The 16,982-nt window shown below is 42.4% G+C and overlaps 1 protein-coding gene across 8 annotated transcripts in view; it reads left to right on the forward strand.

Moving 5' to 3' along the window:
- Positions 1 to 2,654: 2,654 nt before the first annotated feature.
- CDK14 (cyclin dependent kinase 14) overlaps positions 2,655 to 16,982 on the forward strand; it is a 327,735-nt gene continuing 313,407 nt past the window's right edge. For 3 of the 8 annotated variants that reach the window (XM_040545755.1, XM_040545756.1, XM_040545757.1), the window contains exons 1-2: positions 2,657 to 3,097; positions 9,196 to 9,227. In XM_040545755.1, the coding sequence (XP_040401689.1) occupies positions 3,016 to 3,097; positions 9,196 to 9,227 (114 nt within the window). In that variant the 5' untranslated portion in view covers positions 2,657 to 3,015. Of the gene's footprint in view, positions 3,098 to 9,195; positions 9,228 to 16,982 lie in introns of all 8 variants that reach the window. The other 5 variants (XM_040545765.1, XM_040545764.1, XM_040545762.1 and 2 more) reach the window with 4 other exon arrangements.

Genomic DNA, 16,982 nt, shown 5'->3' on the forward strand with positions numbered 1-16,982 from the left:
GTATCTTTGGGGAGTTGATGTGAAAAAAGGATGCTTTAAATAAAGTGCCTGGCTTTTTATAATGCAGCTGTCCCATTAAATGCAAACGAGCTTTAACTCTGTAAGACGCTTGTGGAAGAAGGCAGCAAACAGAAATATTCTTTAGCATTTTGTTCATGTTAATTTTCTTATGCCACAAATTGCAAGACTAAAACATAAAAAACAGAGCCAAAAGCTTGCCCCTACAAGGAAGCAAAATGTCATCATTATAATAGCTGCTATCTCTGTGGTTTGCAAATTGTGCATTTCTGCCTTACTGGTTTCCTGAGATGGGTGGTGGAAATACAGAAGAAGAAAAATAACCACCAACTTATGAACTTGATCAAAGCTGCAAAAGTGATTTCACATTCCTGAATTCAATGAGTTTTCAACGCTTGTGCCCCTGGAAACAGAAAAGGGTTGGGCGGGGGAGAGAACAAAGAAGGACTTTAACATACATGTTTCTGTCAAGAGAAAACCACACGGGGAAGAATAACAAAACCTGCAACACGCAGTTTGAAGGTTTCTGCACAGCTTCAACCTCTTCCTTCCTCTGGTGGAGCATGTCTGCGTAACATCTCTGCAGACTGAGATTGTACAATTTTCAGGAGACAAGGGCTGTGTTTCTCTCACTGGCACCACACTGCCGTCTAATTTAGGCAAAATTTTCCTTGATTTAAAAGAACCTGACATGTGCCTGTAGATTGCTCCCAAGCAGCTGCAAAGCCAGACACTTGTCAAAAATTTGAAGTTGCCTGTACTGTCACAGAAAGCAGAACACACTGCAGTTGTCTGGCAGAGGCTTGTCCTCTGCGCCTGATACCGTTAGAGTTTACCTAGAAAATAGGGGGAAAAATGGGAATGTTGTTCCAAATTCACTAGGTGCTAGAAACATTGGTTTACATTAGTAAGACAGCATCAGTTAAGCATGGTTAATTACAGGTTCCTCAGAAACTATATCCCTAAGTGCCAAGAGAAAGCCACAGACTGAATTACAGCAGTGTTCGTGCAAGTCTCAGCCGGGCAGCAAGGCTGCCTGGCGTGAATGGTATGCACAGAAAGTGAAAAGGGCTCAAATGCTCAGCTTTTGCTTCTGGACCAGAAAATATTATTTATGTTGACAGCATTTTCCTCTTCACTTGGAGTAGGAGTGTTCACAAATATTAGCATCAGATGTAAACAAAGATCAAATTATTTAACTATTATTAAGGACTTAAATGTCATTTTTTTGAACGGACTGAGTAAAATATGATGAAGTGCTTGTGTCCTCCCTTTTTTTCTCCTTCCAGCCTCCTTGTCTGTTTCTTCTTCTTCTCCTTCTTTTTTTCCTTTTTTCTTTTTTTTTTTCCTGTGCCCGTCTGTAAGGTTTCAGCTTCCACCCTGTCTCCAGTTCTTTCCGTAATATGACATATCCGACATTAATGTGGCATTTTAGCTCCTATTTCAAAGACGCTACTGGGGTCATTAGGATTCACACCTCTGAAAGCCTTTTTATCAAACAGGCTGTACATTCAGGGGTTGTGCACAGGACGTTTTGCCAGTGTTACTGTACTGCTGTATAGCAGGACAATTCCCGTAATCTGGTATATCACAAGAGCCACGCACGTAAGCGGAGAGCAGATTTCCACCTCGAGAAGCTCCATATTTGCCATCCCTGCTACATTGAAATAGACAGATCCGATCCCAAAGAGCTCAGAATTGCAGATGGCTTGAACCCAACTCACCTAAATGCTTGTCTAGACAGATGTGCTTTTAAAATTGAGTTAAAAACTCTTAGCTTGGGCAGCGTCTAATCCCAGTGAATTGCATTAGCTAGCCTCATTAAAACCCAAGTTCATTTTAACCAGATAACACGCATCAAAATACAATTTGAAACAGGTAAACCCAGGTTTTAAAATGTGTTACCTAGCATGTATTGTTCTCGAAAAGTACCTTCTTTCTGTTTTGGACTAGACACGGCCATCCATCTCGATGGGTTAAACTGATTTGTTTTTCAGCAACGTTGGTTCAGTGGAGTTAACAAGATCAAACGCTCTCAACGCTCATTAAGCCGCAGGCTAACGCATCTGCAGGCTTGTTGGCCGGCTGCGTTTTGGGACGCACATGGGGAGAAGCCCAGCTTTCCACTTGAGGGCTGGGGTGCGTCCTGGGGGGGCAAGGCACCGTTGTCCTCCTGCTGCAGTGGATCTGGGTGATGCCTCGGGCCAGAGCCTCTGGGCTGTTGGCGGAGGGAGGGAGGGATGGATGGGGATGGATGGATGGGGATGGATAGAGGGATAGATGGAGGGATGGGGTTGGATGGATAGAGGGAAGGAGGGAGGGAGAGAGGGAGGGATGGGGATGGACGAAGGGATCGGATGGATGGATAGAGGGAGGGTTGGGGATGGAGGGAGGGATGAACGGGGCCCGGGGCCGGCCCGCTGTCTCCCCGCCTCTCCCCTTTCAGCCCCCGCTTCCCCTCCCGGCCGGCCCGGCCCGAGGACACCGCCCCGCAGCCCGGCTCAGCCCGGCTCGGCTCGGCTCGGCTCGGCGCGGCGGGGCTGGCTGCAGCCCGGCTCGGCCGCCTCCTCCCGGCCCCGGAGCGGGGCGCCCCTGCCCCGCCAGGCTCCGCCTTTCTCCTCCTCCTCCTCCTCCTCCTCCTCCGTCTTTCTCTCCCGGCGCACCCCTCCCTCCCTGCTGCCTCCCTCCGTGCCCGCACCCGGCCGCACTCCCCGCTCCCCTCTCCCCTCCGCGCGTTCCGCCTGCCCTCGGCTCCCCCCTCGGGCCGTGCCGGGGCAGCCCGGGGAGCGGGGCCGGCACCGCGCTATGAGTCCCGCGGCCGCTGCTGCTCCCTAGGGCTCCGTCCCCGGGGGGGGCCGGGACCGGGACCGGGACCGGGACCGGGCAGAGGGCTCCCCGGGCAGGGGGCTCCTGGGGGGAGAGTGGGCAGGGGCCGTGCCGGCCGTGCCGCAGCCGGGACTGGGGTTGGCGAGGAGGGGGGTGCCCGCCGTGCGTGCCATGATCGGCTCGCAGTCCGCCGAGAAGCTCGGCAGGATGAAAAAGTTGCGGAGAACTTTGTCGGAGAGCTTCAGCCGCATAGGTGAGGGCCCGGCGCGGGGAGCGGGGCCGGGGCCGGGCGGGGGAACGGGGTGATGGTGGTGGGATGGGTGTGGGATGGTGGTGGGAGGGTGGGGTGATGGGATGGTGGTGGTGGGATGGTGGCGGGGTGATGGTGGTGGGGTGATGGTGGGGTTCTGGGGGAGGTCCCGGGGTGCCCACAGTGCTGAGGGGCTCCCCCGTGCCCCCCGCTCCACCTGCGGGGGCTGTGTGGGGAGCGGGGGGTTTGGCGCCGTCACAGCCCCCCCAGGAAGTGTTCCCTACAAGCAAGGCCCAGGGAACACCGAACGGTCCCCAGGCGGTGTGGAGCTGGAGCCGAGTTGGCCCGGCAGAGGGTAGGCTCCGTTGCCAAAGGGAAACCTTGAGAAAAAACGTGGGAAAGGGAGTTGTTTTTGTGGTGTTGTTGCAGGTCTGGTCATTTATTTTTGGTTCAGGCTGCACATTCTTTTAAGTTGAGGCATGAGATGCTGAGGCAGATAATGCTGGAGCAGGGATTTGGGAAGCCAGACAAAAGAAGTCTGTCTGTCGGCTGGTGCTGAACCTTGTCGTGCTTTCCCCGGCATAAAGCATCGTGAGGTAGCGTTATCTGAGCACCACTGCTGAGTGTGGTACCTCCCGGTGTCACCGCCTCATGCCTGGCTTTGACAGCAGGTTGTTTTGCTCCAGGGTCTGTTCCTGAGAACAATGCCAAAGAGTTGCTCTGGTGGTCTTGGGCCGGTGTTTCTCTTGGTCTTCAGCACAATGCTGGGCTTCATTCAGCATTCAAAGCGTTAACACCGGCCGCCAGCATCACTGTGCAGCTGGGCAGGGAGAGAAGGCAACCTGGGCGAGGTTTGAGGCGGCTGTGGCCTGAGGTAGTGGGCAACTGGCACTGGGAGCCTGGGACAGATGAGGGGACACAGCAGCCCCCGTCCCTGCAGGCCCACCAGAGGAGGGCCCTTGGGAAGCCCTCGCCCCTCGGCTGTCCCATCAGGGCACCTTCCCTTGCAGTCGGTCAGGCTGTCAGATGTGGCTCTACTTTCAGAGCTGCGTTGTCCCAGAGAGAGAAAAGGATGTGCCCAGAGCTGTGACATTCAGTCCTCCCTTGACAGCCTCAATGGGGAGGCATGTTAAAGTACATGGGCACTGCAGCTTTGCACGTGTTGTGTGCGTGCTCAACCTCTAGCTTTTAGGGACTGCACACCTGAAGTGTAGGGGAACATTTGAAATCGTCTGTCTGTCTTTTTTTGTCTGATTGAAAGATGGAAAAGACTGAAAGTTCATGTTTGTAAAAAGAATTTCAAGGGTAAATGTCAAGTTTCAATTCTGAAGTGAATATTAAGTCGCAGTTCTGTATCTCTCTGTGCCCATATGAAAATAGCTTTCACCTCTAATCAATCTAATGTCATTTAAGCATATTTTACGAGTTTGATTTAAAAGAGAGAAGTCGGGTGTTTGGTCTCTCACATGCTCGTGTGCCTGTATGCACACACGGACACCCCTGTATGGAGCTGTGGGCAGGTTTTAGCCAGGGGAAGTCATTAACAAAGGGAGGATTTTGAATGCTACCTTATCATAGCAGTGACAGTCCCCTTAATACCTTCTTAGCATCAAGACCTCTCTGTGTGTTAATTTCTGCACATTTTAGTGGCTTTGTTGGGTCATCGTCTCTCTTGTCATTTTCCCAAATGAAACGTTTTAGTTTCCTTGGGAGCTTTGGCCTGCTGGAGGTACACATGCTGTTACATCTTCTGTATGCTGGCTCTTTGTGCAGTGCAGGAGCAGGGGAGGCTGGCTTATTTGTTTGTTGTGGCTGTTTTGTCATTAAACTCAGCTGCTACCAGCATGACTGCTCCATCCTCAGATGCTCTAATAGCGGGACCATCACACCGGGGACTGCACTGTGAGCAAAAACTCTAATTTATCAGTGTGAGGTTTGGACCTAGTCCACTCCCCGATACCCACAGCCACCCATAAGCCCAAGCAAAGCCAGCCTCTGTTTAAAACACTCTTCACTTGCATATCAGGAAATGCTCAGGTAAAACACGTGTTCTACTTGTGTTTTGAAATGTAGGAGAAAACCAAAGCCTCATTAGGAAAGGTCTTCTGGCTTTTTGTCACTCTGGTTTTACACCTCTTTTTGGCAATAAGGTGTTCCGTGGTGAGATTAGTAAGTTACTGTATTTAGTCTTGAGTCTTGTCAGTCTTCTGTTCAGTTACAATCAATTTTAAATCTACGATGATCTTTAAACTTTTCCCTTTCTTCTGCAGTCTATATCTTTTCATAGGTTCAAGTACACAATAGTGTTATGAACACAGTCATGTAAGCGAAAGAGTAACATGGTATTCAAGTCAAATTGTGAGCCGAACCTTCCCCTGCTGCAGCAGCACCAGGCATCCCCCAGTGTTTGCACTATCTGAGCTGCCAAATACAATTCTTCCCATAGTACAAGACCCCTTAATTTTGATACTGATGTTACTTTTAGCTTCTTTGATAAGGGGAGCGGAAACGCATCCGAGTTGTCATTGGCAGCGTGTTTTTGCTAGGAGTTACAAGTTAATACTCACTGAACTACCTTCAAGACCACTTTCTCCCCACAAAGTACTTCCCTTTATTTGAGAGGCTGTATCAGCAAGGAATTCAAAACTTGATTTTTTTTTTCTTTTCCCAGTGTGCAATGGTATGTAAGTTAAGTAATGTTTGAAGCTATTTCCCAAAAGAAGAAAAAAATGAAATGTGGTATGGATGTTCTGGATATTTCCCCCAGCATCTCTAGATAAAAGAGAAGGCAGACTTAAAACCAGCTTAGTTATCCCTGGGGCGCAAAAAGGAGCCATTATTTTGTACCAACTGTAGCCTCAAGCAGACTTGGCCCATTTTCCTAACTGTGGTCTGATACAGTTCAGCCACTGCATCCAGAAACTGGCAGGGGGTCATGAATTTGTCTGTATTGTATATCCTTATCCTGCAAAATGATGCAGGCTGATCCAGACCATAGCTGTCAGAGTTCCTAGCATTAAACTGTTTATTTTGCTGTTTATGAGCTGAAAAATGTGATGTGTGAAATTGTCTACCTCTGAGCCTTCATCCCAAGGCTCAGAGGTAGACAATTGCCTTGTCCTATTTGCAAGTCTGGTAAAGCACAATATGACACCATGGTGTGTTGGAAAAAATGCAAGTGGCCTGTGGTGCTAAGCTGAAGTCTATATTCTGAAATAGACAGGGTGGCCTTTTATTGCAGAAATTACATGGTAACAGTTCTAGAAGAATTAACCATCTTTGCTGCTTAATGCACCATTTCTGCTGCCAGAAGTTTTCTGGTGTTACAAGAAGTATCTCTTAAAATTTAGCATGTCGTGAAGAACTCGCATTGCTAAGAATCCGAAAAATGTACAGAATTCTTTTTATTGATAGGTTTCCCTTCTTACACAAACAGCCAAATTAGTTTACAAATTCTAGTTTCCTTGCTTACACACTGTTGTACGTATACACAAACACATCATACTACGTCAACCAACTTTCTGAGTTTCGGTTGACTCCTTGTTTCTTTTAGCATTTAAACCTTTATTAGGTTTGGTTCTTAGTTTTACCCTTTGATAATTATGTAATGAAAATCAATAATCAGTAATTTTATAAAATTGTCATCATCTTGTAGTTATGTAAAGAGTTCCTGGCTATGCATTTGTTGAAGCGAATCTAGTACCAAAATCATATTTTGAGATCTTTTCAGTTCATGCCATTTAACCTCTTTTTTTTTTTTTTTTTTTTTTTTTTTTTTTTATGCAATCTGTTTAGTCAGAAACTAACACCAGGGTCAAAAAAAAAAAAAAAAGGAAACATTGCTGAAGGTTGTTCACAATGCACTAAAAGTAGTCTGTGGCAGCTCTGAGCACCTATGTGCTGTTACTAGCTCCTCACTGATACAAAGGTTATCTCCACTAATCTCCCCTAATGTACACTTGCATAGCTGGCATACCTGAGATAATGAGAAGTGCATTTCTAAACAGTTTATTTATTTTTTATTTTTTAATTGGGAGAGGCTTTTTTAACTTGCAAAAAAGGATTGCATTAATGAGAAAACATGCTCATAATGTCGTTAGTTGTGTAAAATATGCTGGTTTGATTTTTTTTTTTTTGAAGATGCTATGTAAATTTAATAATTGTGTTGTTAAGCAGAATCTGATTTAATGAGGGGCTAGGACTGTCATATTCCTATTTTTGAAGGTTCATTTAAAAAAAAGCTGTTTTAGTCAAAGTTAGAAGTGAAAGTAAAGACAAGCATAAAGAAATATGCAGCGGATCACAGATTCCCATTTCTTGTTCTGTTATGTTGTGAATTATGTTGGTTATCTGTTGTTTGGTTATTCCTGGAATGTTTTGGCCTCGTGAAAATCAGGAGTTTTGGTGAGGAACAAAAGCTTGTCAGCATGACCCAGGTGTATCATATTCCATATTTATAGCTTGCATGTCCTTGTGACCTGAGAAGTAAATAAAAAGATTAAAAATATGTTCTTAAAAACTGGTTCATTTTTTTTTTTCTCTTTTCTTTATGTCCCAACTCATAATTTTTGGGTACTTGGGACTGACAGTCTGAAAATGTTTTGTCAGGCCTTTAAGACCATAAAAATGCATTTCATGATAAAAATGTACAGTGTGCGCGCCTCAATCTTCTCAGCAAAATCTTTTTTTTAATTTATTTTTTTTTATTTTTATTTTTTGTTACTGAACATGAAATCTGGAATCTAGATGAGTAATTGTAACAGCAATTTTCAGAGATTTTTTCAGAGATGGGGGAATACATTTTTCATGTCCCAAAGAAATGCCAATATGAAAGCAAACAAAGGCTGGAGCATCTGTGCTTTCCTGTGCAAGGAAAACTGTGATTTGTAGCTTGCAGCCTGGGGCAGAGGTTGCAGAGCTGCAACACTTTTCTGCAGTGCTGTCCTGTGACAATGCAGAGCTCACCTGCCTCAGTTATCCCTGTGGTACAGCTTGCTATGGTTTGGGGTTTTTATTTTATTTTAAGCTTTTGTTTCCGAAGACAGGGTTTGGAAGAGGTGGTGGATTAGAAACTCAAGTGATTTGAAGGGAGAAGGAGCACCTGAAAAAGGAAACTACCGAAGTCTAGATCCTTAAAGATGCTGGGCACTGCTGAAATCAGTGAAATTTGGGTGTAAGAAATGTTATATTGCTTAAGTGGTCAGGAGCCATCTGAGGTCTATGGTCATTCAGGTTACCCCTGTCAAATTGCGGACATTCATTATTAAATGGAAGAGTAGTAGTGCAATCATCAGCTCAACGGTTTGTCATACTTTTTTTTTTTTTGACTCTTCAAGAAAAGTCAAAGCAGAGCAATTTCAGGGTGCAGTGTGCAGTGCCCAGTTCCTGGTTGTTCTGTTTGTGGTGTGAAGAGCAAAGAAAGACCTTCTACCTCCCGACTGATACGGTTCCAGTGGAGATTTGGAGAAGTTAAATTGTGTTCTCAGTTCAGTAAAGACACCCAGTATGCTAAAGGAAAAAAGTTGCACCAGATTAATGCTTGCTACAACTTTAAAGCTATTCATATCTGTCTCGCTTCACCAGTTCATGTGTTTTTGGTACTGTTTTCATGCTTTCTTTTTTGTTGATTTAGTGTAAGAAAGACAGAAATCTCATCTGTTTTAATGCAAGTCATGTGGTTTAAAGAAAAACACCAAAAGCCTGCTACAATTCATACTTCAATGTAAAGATATAGTACTTCACAAGCTGAATAGATGTTTAGGTGTTTATTATGCTTTTGCTTTATGAAGTTCAGTCAGGCTCTCCGTAAAATGCTCAGTAAGAATTAAAATAAAGAAACTTGTGGACTTTTACTTTCCTTAACCTGGAAGGATAATATTTTTCATAAATATGTAAATGTAGTTTCTTGGAAACATGCTGTGCAGTCCTACATTCCATTTAGTTTCATATTTTGAGTATAAAATTGTTATTCATGCCAGCATGTTCTTTCATAGTATGACAGGAAAATGTTGCTCTGTTTTTCTCTTTCCTGGAGTTAGTTGTTTTGTGCTCATTGAAATGCAGTACAGATAACTATTTCTTTTTTTCCTTTTATTTTAAAGCCTTGAAGAAAGAAGATAGCGGCTTTGATGAGGTAGGTTAAATATCTGTGTACCTCACATAGTCCAAATCTGCCTTACTATTTCTCACTAGTGCTCAGAGACCCACAGACAGTAGTGTTACTGCATGCATGTGTGTTAATACATGCATATTGCTTGAACATGTTTTCATTTCCCAAATAACTACCAGATGAATTTGTTGGTTGAGGGCTCTGAATGGAATGCTTGTTTTCTTGAATATAATAAAACTGAAAAGTCATATGAGTAGTGTTCGTGTAAAAAAAGTCACATACAGAGAAATGGCGCATGCGGAGCAAATACTTTATAGAACTTTACATACCTGAGTTCTTGTAGGTGTGTAGACAATATAAAAATGTAATTCTTGAGAGAACACTATATAAAGTGCTGCTGCATTGTCTTCGTATTGAAGATCTTAAATGAGATAGATGCTGCTTATGAAATTGAAACACACACACAGAAAACCAACAGCTAGCTGTATTGGTAAAACTGATACTTGATTATTCACTGCAGTCGTGTTTGGGGTCTGTCCTATCTGCCATATGATGCATATGTTAATTTTTAAAATATGCTGTTCACAATTTGTGCTTGATTTATTTGTGACAGGCTTTGAGAGGTTCAGGTTAGCATTAGTTGTCCTGCAGCACAAGTGTATACAGGAACAGGTGTAGGTCTTAAGTGTGGTGAGTTGTAAGTATTGAAGTCAGTGCTTGCCTTGTACTGCCCTCCACCACTTTAGCTGGAAACAAACAGTAATATTTTCAAGCGTTGTTGTTACACTTTTGGCAATTCTGTGTCTTCCTTATTGGATGCAGTAAGCTTAAGTCTCGGCTGATTACAGCGAGATAGCTGGTGAGTAATGCCAGATTCCGAAATAAATGGTGATGTAATGTCCTTGATACTGGATCAAATCAGACTTCATCTCTTTCTGAACAGATCACATAAAATTTTATACCCCTCTGCTGAAATTCACTAATAGCAATATAAATGTTTTAAACTTTTCTGGCATGTTGCAGAGTTTGGATACAGCTCAACCCCTCTTATGTCTAGAGCGAAGATCCTGGAGTTGGACTGTGTCAGAAACCCTTGTTGTATGTCAGTGGTCCTGACTATTGCAGTTCTACTACAGCACTGTTAGAACTTGATGCCTTTTTAAAGTTATGACTATTTTGATAAGTGGTTGGTAGCTTCTGAATCCTTCTTTTACAAATCTGGTCTATTTTTGTTCAGTGCTTTCTTTATTCTGAATGCTTCAGTGTTATATCTGTTATAACCTACCCAATAAGTACCTTGTATTATATTTGATACAGAATTTGAATGGATCTATAAAAAGTTAAAAACGCTGTTTTACAAAGATGGCAATTCTTCTGTCTCTTCCCCTTCAGATTGTTTATCTACAGGTTGTATATGTTTTCTTTAAACTTGGCTTTCTGTTTGAACAGGAGACAACTTGAATGTGCTTTCTATTTAAATTCAGGGGTGTGTGTGGGGGGGAAAAAATGTCAGATATGTTTTTAATGGAATCAGACATATTGTTTGTGTGACTTACTGCAGTGGTTGCAAGAGAATGCTAGTGGGAAAAAATGCACAAAAGAATTTTCTTCCATCTCCTGTAAGTATGGAAGAGTTTGGTGTGATGTTAGTATCAATCAGTTCCGTAGTTTTAGGTGACACTTATTGGAAGGAAGAAAACCGGGCATAGTTTTTATATTGTCCTCATTAATCCCTTCAAATTCAATGCAGCAGTTCTTGGCGATCATCTAGCCTAAAGTATGAACCAAATGGACTGTACCATATATCACTTCATTCCTTTCTTTTCAAACATCCTTCAAATCCGAAAATAAAACAGTCTTTGGTAACAGTAGTGCACTTGATTGTGGTTACATACTTCTAAGGGAGACGACATTTACAAGCAGAGAAGTGAGCACATTTGTTGGTCTCAGAAGGCTATCCTGAAAAACGCTATTCAGACCATAGCATGATATGAAAGGAAAGAATTCTAGTTTTCTGGCTAGTATACATAATATTGGTATTGCCAGGAATGCAGTTATGAACAGAGTTATGATGAGAAGAAATGGGAATATCAGTTGAAAAGAAGGGAGAGTAAGTAGTTATCTAGGTAGTGTTTTGCCTCAGCTTTTTAGGTCTTATTATGAAAAATGGTATGGCCAATCATTGAAACTCTAATTGCATTTAACAACTGACACAGTCTCCCTGTTCAATTAAAAGATTATCCTTCTGTGGTGCTGAGAGATGCTGTGCATCTCAACAATCACTTCCAGCTTCCTGGAGAAAAGTTGGCCTGTGAAGTTGGGGCTGAACAAGAAGCGATGAACAATGAACTGAAGGCGAAGACTCAGTGGAGAAGGAGGATTCATGGTTTTAGCCATTTAAACTGTGGCCAAAGCACCAGTAGCAAAATCAGTCTAGCAGGGACCTGAAATCTCTGAGGGGAGAGGGAAAATGACCTACAGGGGAAGAAGACCTTTCTAAAGCTGCAAGGTCTGGGTTTGCCGCTAAGTCAGTTGTCAGGTTATTCTGCACATTTTAGGTGTTGCATCAGGCTCTTACTTGTTTATCCTTTGGGAAATGCGGAGGAAATAAGAGCTTGTTTAGTGGATCTTTTTATACCTACTTTATACTTGTATGCAGTAGCTCAGAAATGTACAACGCTGCAGGAAGTCTTTATTTTGAAGAGAAACTAGTAAAAATTAAGATATCAAACATGGCAGGTAAGTGTGTCACATAATTGCTTTCTGTGGGTTATGAAATTAATCTGTCTAGTAAATTAGGACCAAAAGAATCATGAACAGCAAATCCTATGAGTAAGATGCATGCCAGAATATAATTTTAGTTGTTCCTGAAGTGTTATAGTGATCTTTGCAGTGCATTTAATCCTGCCCATAAGCTTAGAGCACAGCAGTAGCACAAAGGAGTAGTGTAGGATTTGTCACTCTTTTGTACCTGCTTTTAAGTTACTTTGGTTAAATTTTAAATGACAAGAAAAAAAAAATATATGGATGCTGCTAGCCTTTACTTCAGTCTGTGAAAACAGTTGAATTAATATGGAAGTTCAAATCCATTTATATCCTATTTGCCTTCATTAGGATTTATGGCATCTTCCAGGGACTCCTGTGAATAAATGAGTGGGATACAGACCACTTTTTATGTTGTCTTTATGTTGTCTTTTCCTTTTTATCATACCAGTGTTTACTAGTCACCTTTTGACAACTGGAACATTGGCTTGATCCAATACCTACTGAAGTCAGCGAGACGTTCTCATTGTTTTCAGTTGTTTATGGATCAGTTTCTTGCAGAATGAAATATCATAATTTGGGGGTGGGGAGTACAGGACGTTCTTGCCTGTTTTCAGGGTTACTTTGAGCAAGAGGAAGTAAGAAGAGTTTTTTATCTTCTTGTGTCCTGGAATAGTGTTACCTGCTCTCTGAAGAAGGCCAGCTGCAAAAGATAGTTGTCCTATTTCTTGAAGCAACCTAACCTAAACCCAAGGATCTTCCCTTCTCTCTGAGTGCAGATTTTGATATAGAAAGCATCTGTTTCATTCTTTTAGGCAAAACATTGAGAAGGGATTATGTGCAACGTGCTGCCTCATTATCTACTCCGGATAGCAAGATATGAGGTAAACACAAGGTGTAGCGCTACATGCAAAGAGCTGTCTATAAACAAATGCTTGGCCTTTCAGTGAACCTTTTTTTTTTCTTTTTTGTATGTGTGTGTGTTCCAGTAGTTTTTTCTGTTACAAGTAATAACTTCCAACTATGCAGGATTATTTTGATGCCTGTGGACTTTCAGTATAACAGGAACTGTGGAATTTGGCCACTGTGTCTTATAAAGGTGAAACTACTTTCTTTTTCACTTGAATGTGATCGAGGCCAATTGCGTGTAGCTGAATTGCAGCATATTTGTTGGAGTGACACCCAGTGTTGATATTGTGACTAAGCCCATTACAACGCTCGTAACCTGTTCCTTTGCTTAGCTACTTGCACTTATGATTTATTTCTAAATTATTGTTAGTCTTGAGCTGTTAGTTCTTGTCCTTCTGTTGTTAGCAGTTTCTCTGAGCCCTTAAATTGTAATTTAAGACCTTTAGTCATATGTATGCACACTGGCTGAATTAACAACAACGTCATGATGAAATCAAAGTGAAATAATCTTAAGTCTCAGAATAATTTATGGGATTATTGTTTTTTATGTATTGTGTTGTATTGCTGTTGTTTAGCTATATTTTGTTCAGTTTCAAGAGCATATCAGAGAAGTAACTGTAGGGTTTCTTATGAAATACTGTGATTGTGCCTGCCACATACATAATCCTTTCTGACTCCTCCCAGTAATTTTGAAGTTGGCCAGCACTGGCCTCCTAGATACTTGACGAAAAAGCATGTGAGTTGGCTGAGGGACAGAGATAAGAATCTCCTCTGACTGAAAGGCTGGAATGCAAGGTCATGTAAATATAAGAGAATCTGTGTGGAAGGGTTATGAATACTCGGACCTCAGTAAAATCCTTAATACTCATCCACTTCTTACTTCATTTGTAGTCTCCAAGCACAAGGAAGCTGAACTTCATTTATTTAGTTGTTTCATTCATGGAACAACCTCTGTGTTTTTGAAGTGGAAGTCTGTGAAAGGGGAAGGAGTTTTGCCAAACTGCTTCTTGGTTCTGTAATACGCTTGCTCTTGCAACCTCTCTTTCAATAAAACAAAACCAAAACGGCTATTCCTTCTGTGGGATGTTGCCATTGAAAGTCTTAGTTTAAAAGACATCTATGCTTGAACCAGAAATCTTGTGTAGAGAACTTTTTGAATTCAAAGATTTAAAAGGAAGGATAGAGCAGGAAAAAAAAGTAGAGGTCTGTAAGGAATGAACAAGAGGAATACGAATGCAGTAATGCAGGAAGCACATAACACAATAAGTAGCATTTGTGCAATTTTTTCAATGTTTTCTTTATAATAAGTAGCTTGAGAGAGCAGTGGATATTGGAAAGTGTAGATATGGAATGATACCTTTACCTTCTCCTCCTGCAGCAGAGGATCTGAATTATGGGAGCCTTCAACAGAGGTGGAGGAGAAAGAAATTTAGCCTTCTTGAGACTTAATGTTACTTTTTGTGGTATCTTGGAATAAGCATTAGCAGTTTCACACCTGGGAGACTTAAAAGTGTGAGGTTGGTGTGTGACAGACATAGGGAAGAACATGTGATACAAAGGATTCTGGAAACCTGCTTGTTATTCCTCCTTCTTGGGTGGGGTAATTCTTTATTGCTCAAGGTACTGCAAAATCATTACAGCCATGGACTAGTTGTCTGCTTCTTGGTGACTGTTCGCATTTAAGAAGCAGTGGACTGGTGACTACTGAACTGATTTGTGCGGTGGAAAGTTCCAGAGAAGTGGTTAAAATAAGTGTTTTGTGGGTAATGTTTAAGATTAGCCTGCAGACCTTTGGGGAGGGTGGAGGGAGGGCGTTAGCAGCAGTGAGAACTGAGGTTTGGCGTAGGGTTTACGATGACTTTCAGCAGCAGTTCTCATCTGCTTGGTGCAGAGGCAAGCAGGTAATATATGGATAACAGTTGCAATATGTGAACGAAGGCTGAGGGAAAAGAGATTTGGGAAGAAGTGCTAGGAAAAAGAAAAAGCTATAATTAAATCTGGAAAACAAACGGAAGTATAGGTGTCATAGCGGTTTCTAAATAATAAGTAGGGAGCTGGGTCAGAAAACCTTCATCTGGTGGTTTACATTAGTTTGCCAAAGATGTACAAAGGTGATTGAAACATCCTAGGAGATGGGTCTGCTCGGACATACGTCACAAAGTAAATGAGAGGAAACATAATTCCAGGCAGAAGATAAATTCACTAGCAGTAACTTCCAGTACTGAATTATCACTTGGGACATAACAGAGACAAAAGTTTTCTGGGGGAACAAGGGAGGTAAAAGCTCAACAATCTGATGGTTCCTGTGGGAGACCTGTCTTCATTTATGCAATCCTTGGATTCACAACGAGGTCTTTGTGTTGTTGATAGAGATTTCTCCAGTCTGCCATCTTCGAGAGAGAGAATGCATGGGGATGATGTCTCCTGGGCCTTTCCTTTACAAAGGAGATTTCCTGGGAAGTGATTTGGTTGGGTCTGTGTTCCTACCTCTCCTAGCTCAACTTCTTCCTACCTCCAGTACTGTTTGCTTACACTGCTGAGGATCTGGTGTTGATCCAGTGGCTCTCTAGAGAGAGAGGGTTTAGCGAGCAGCTTGCCCTGCAGATTTTCTCATCGTTGTTGCCATATGCTGGGCTTTAAGGCCATTTTAACAAAGTATGAATCTGAATTGTGGACGGATGTGTGGTGTGACTATGTGCGGGTTTGTAGCAGGACAGTATAAACACTTCAGTTCTTACAAAGATGTTCTCAGCTGCTTAAAGGGAATGATCTTTTCCTCTTGAGAACTGATCATATAATTAACAGAAGTGCTTCAGGTGAGCCTGAGAATGAAGAGAATGGATGGAAGACTGCAAACTTTCGACTGGAGTATGGCAGCTTCTTACTCGATTGGCTGTGTGAGAGATGTATCTTTCGTCATTTATAAAAAGGCTTGTTTGTGAAATTTCTTGTGGGTTAAAAAAAAAAAAAAGGCCAAAACTTTGGAAAGCCTCACTTAACTTCTCAGAGAACTACCGAAGTTCATTGTTTTATATGACTTTAAGAGATTCCTGTCACTTCCCTGTGCTGTGTGGCATGTGGAAGAAAGGAGGGTTCTGGAAAACGTGAGATGCTTCAGAAGCAGGCCTAGGTAACCACAGTGCAAACTAATAAGTAATTGGTAGATGGCAGAGAAGCAATGGAGCAAAACTGACTGGAGCATGGCTGCCCCATTGCATTCAGTTTCAAGGCCTTGAAGCAAAATCAGAGACCATTTGGAAGATTTTCAGGTTTACTTGATGGTGACTTTTTACTCAGAACAGGAGTTGACCTTCATGGGGAACCTGAATTTGATGAGATCAGAATTTTAGAACTTTTCTGTTGTGCTCAGGGGAGGATTTTTATCCGGGGGCATCACTAAATCTGTTGAATGGCAGTGGTTTGACTCTTTGCCCAGCCATGTGCTGAGTCGTGCATTCTTCTGCCTGGTGTGTTTGTTGACAGTGCATCCAGTTACCTTTCAGAAAGTTTACATTATTTACTTTTTTTTTTTTTTTAAAAAAAAAAAAAAAAGATAAGTCAACCATGAAACTGCTTACTCTCCTTCTCTGCATTCCCTTCTCCTATGGGTATTGGATGGAAGAAGGGTTTGTGTCACTAGTTAATGTGTATGTGTCTTGTGATTAATTTTTCTTTGGAAAAAGACAAGGCAAAAGATCAGAACTTGATCTGAATCCGTGCCTATGGCAGTGATTTGTGAGGATCTGGCCAAAATGCTGGCATATAAGAGTTTTAACCTCTGTCCTGGCCATCAGGGAAATGTTTTAGATATCAGAAACATTACAAAATGAGATGAGTTTCCAGGAATACTTCTCTCACTTGGGCACACGTATTTGCGTGTGGGGTGTTCCTGTGGATCAGACAAGTGGGTATATGCATTCCAGAGACATGGAGTCTGAATGCAAGCCGTTAAAATTTTGGTGAAGTGCACTTATGTGTAAATCCTGCTGTTTATTTTCTTTGTATAGATGGGATGTAGTAATTTATTTGTTACTCTGCTTTGGTTTATCTACCAAACAGAGTACGTTACATATGGGATCAGTAGCTTCTTGTTCTTGACCTTGCTGG

The sequence above is a fragment of the Cygnus olor genome, chromosome 2 (genome assembly GCF_009769625.2).
Source record: "Cygnus olor isolate bCygOlo1 chromosome 2, bCygOlo1.pri.v2, whole genome shotgun sequence".
Classification (NCBI taxonomy): Eukaryota; Metazoa; Chordata; class Aves; order Anseriformes; family Anatidae; genus Cygnus; species Cygnus olor.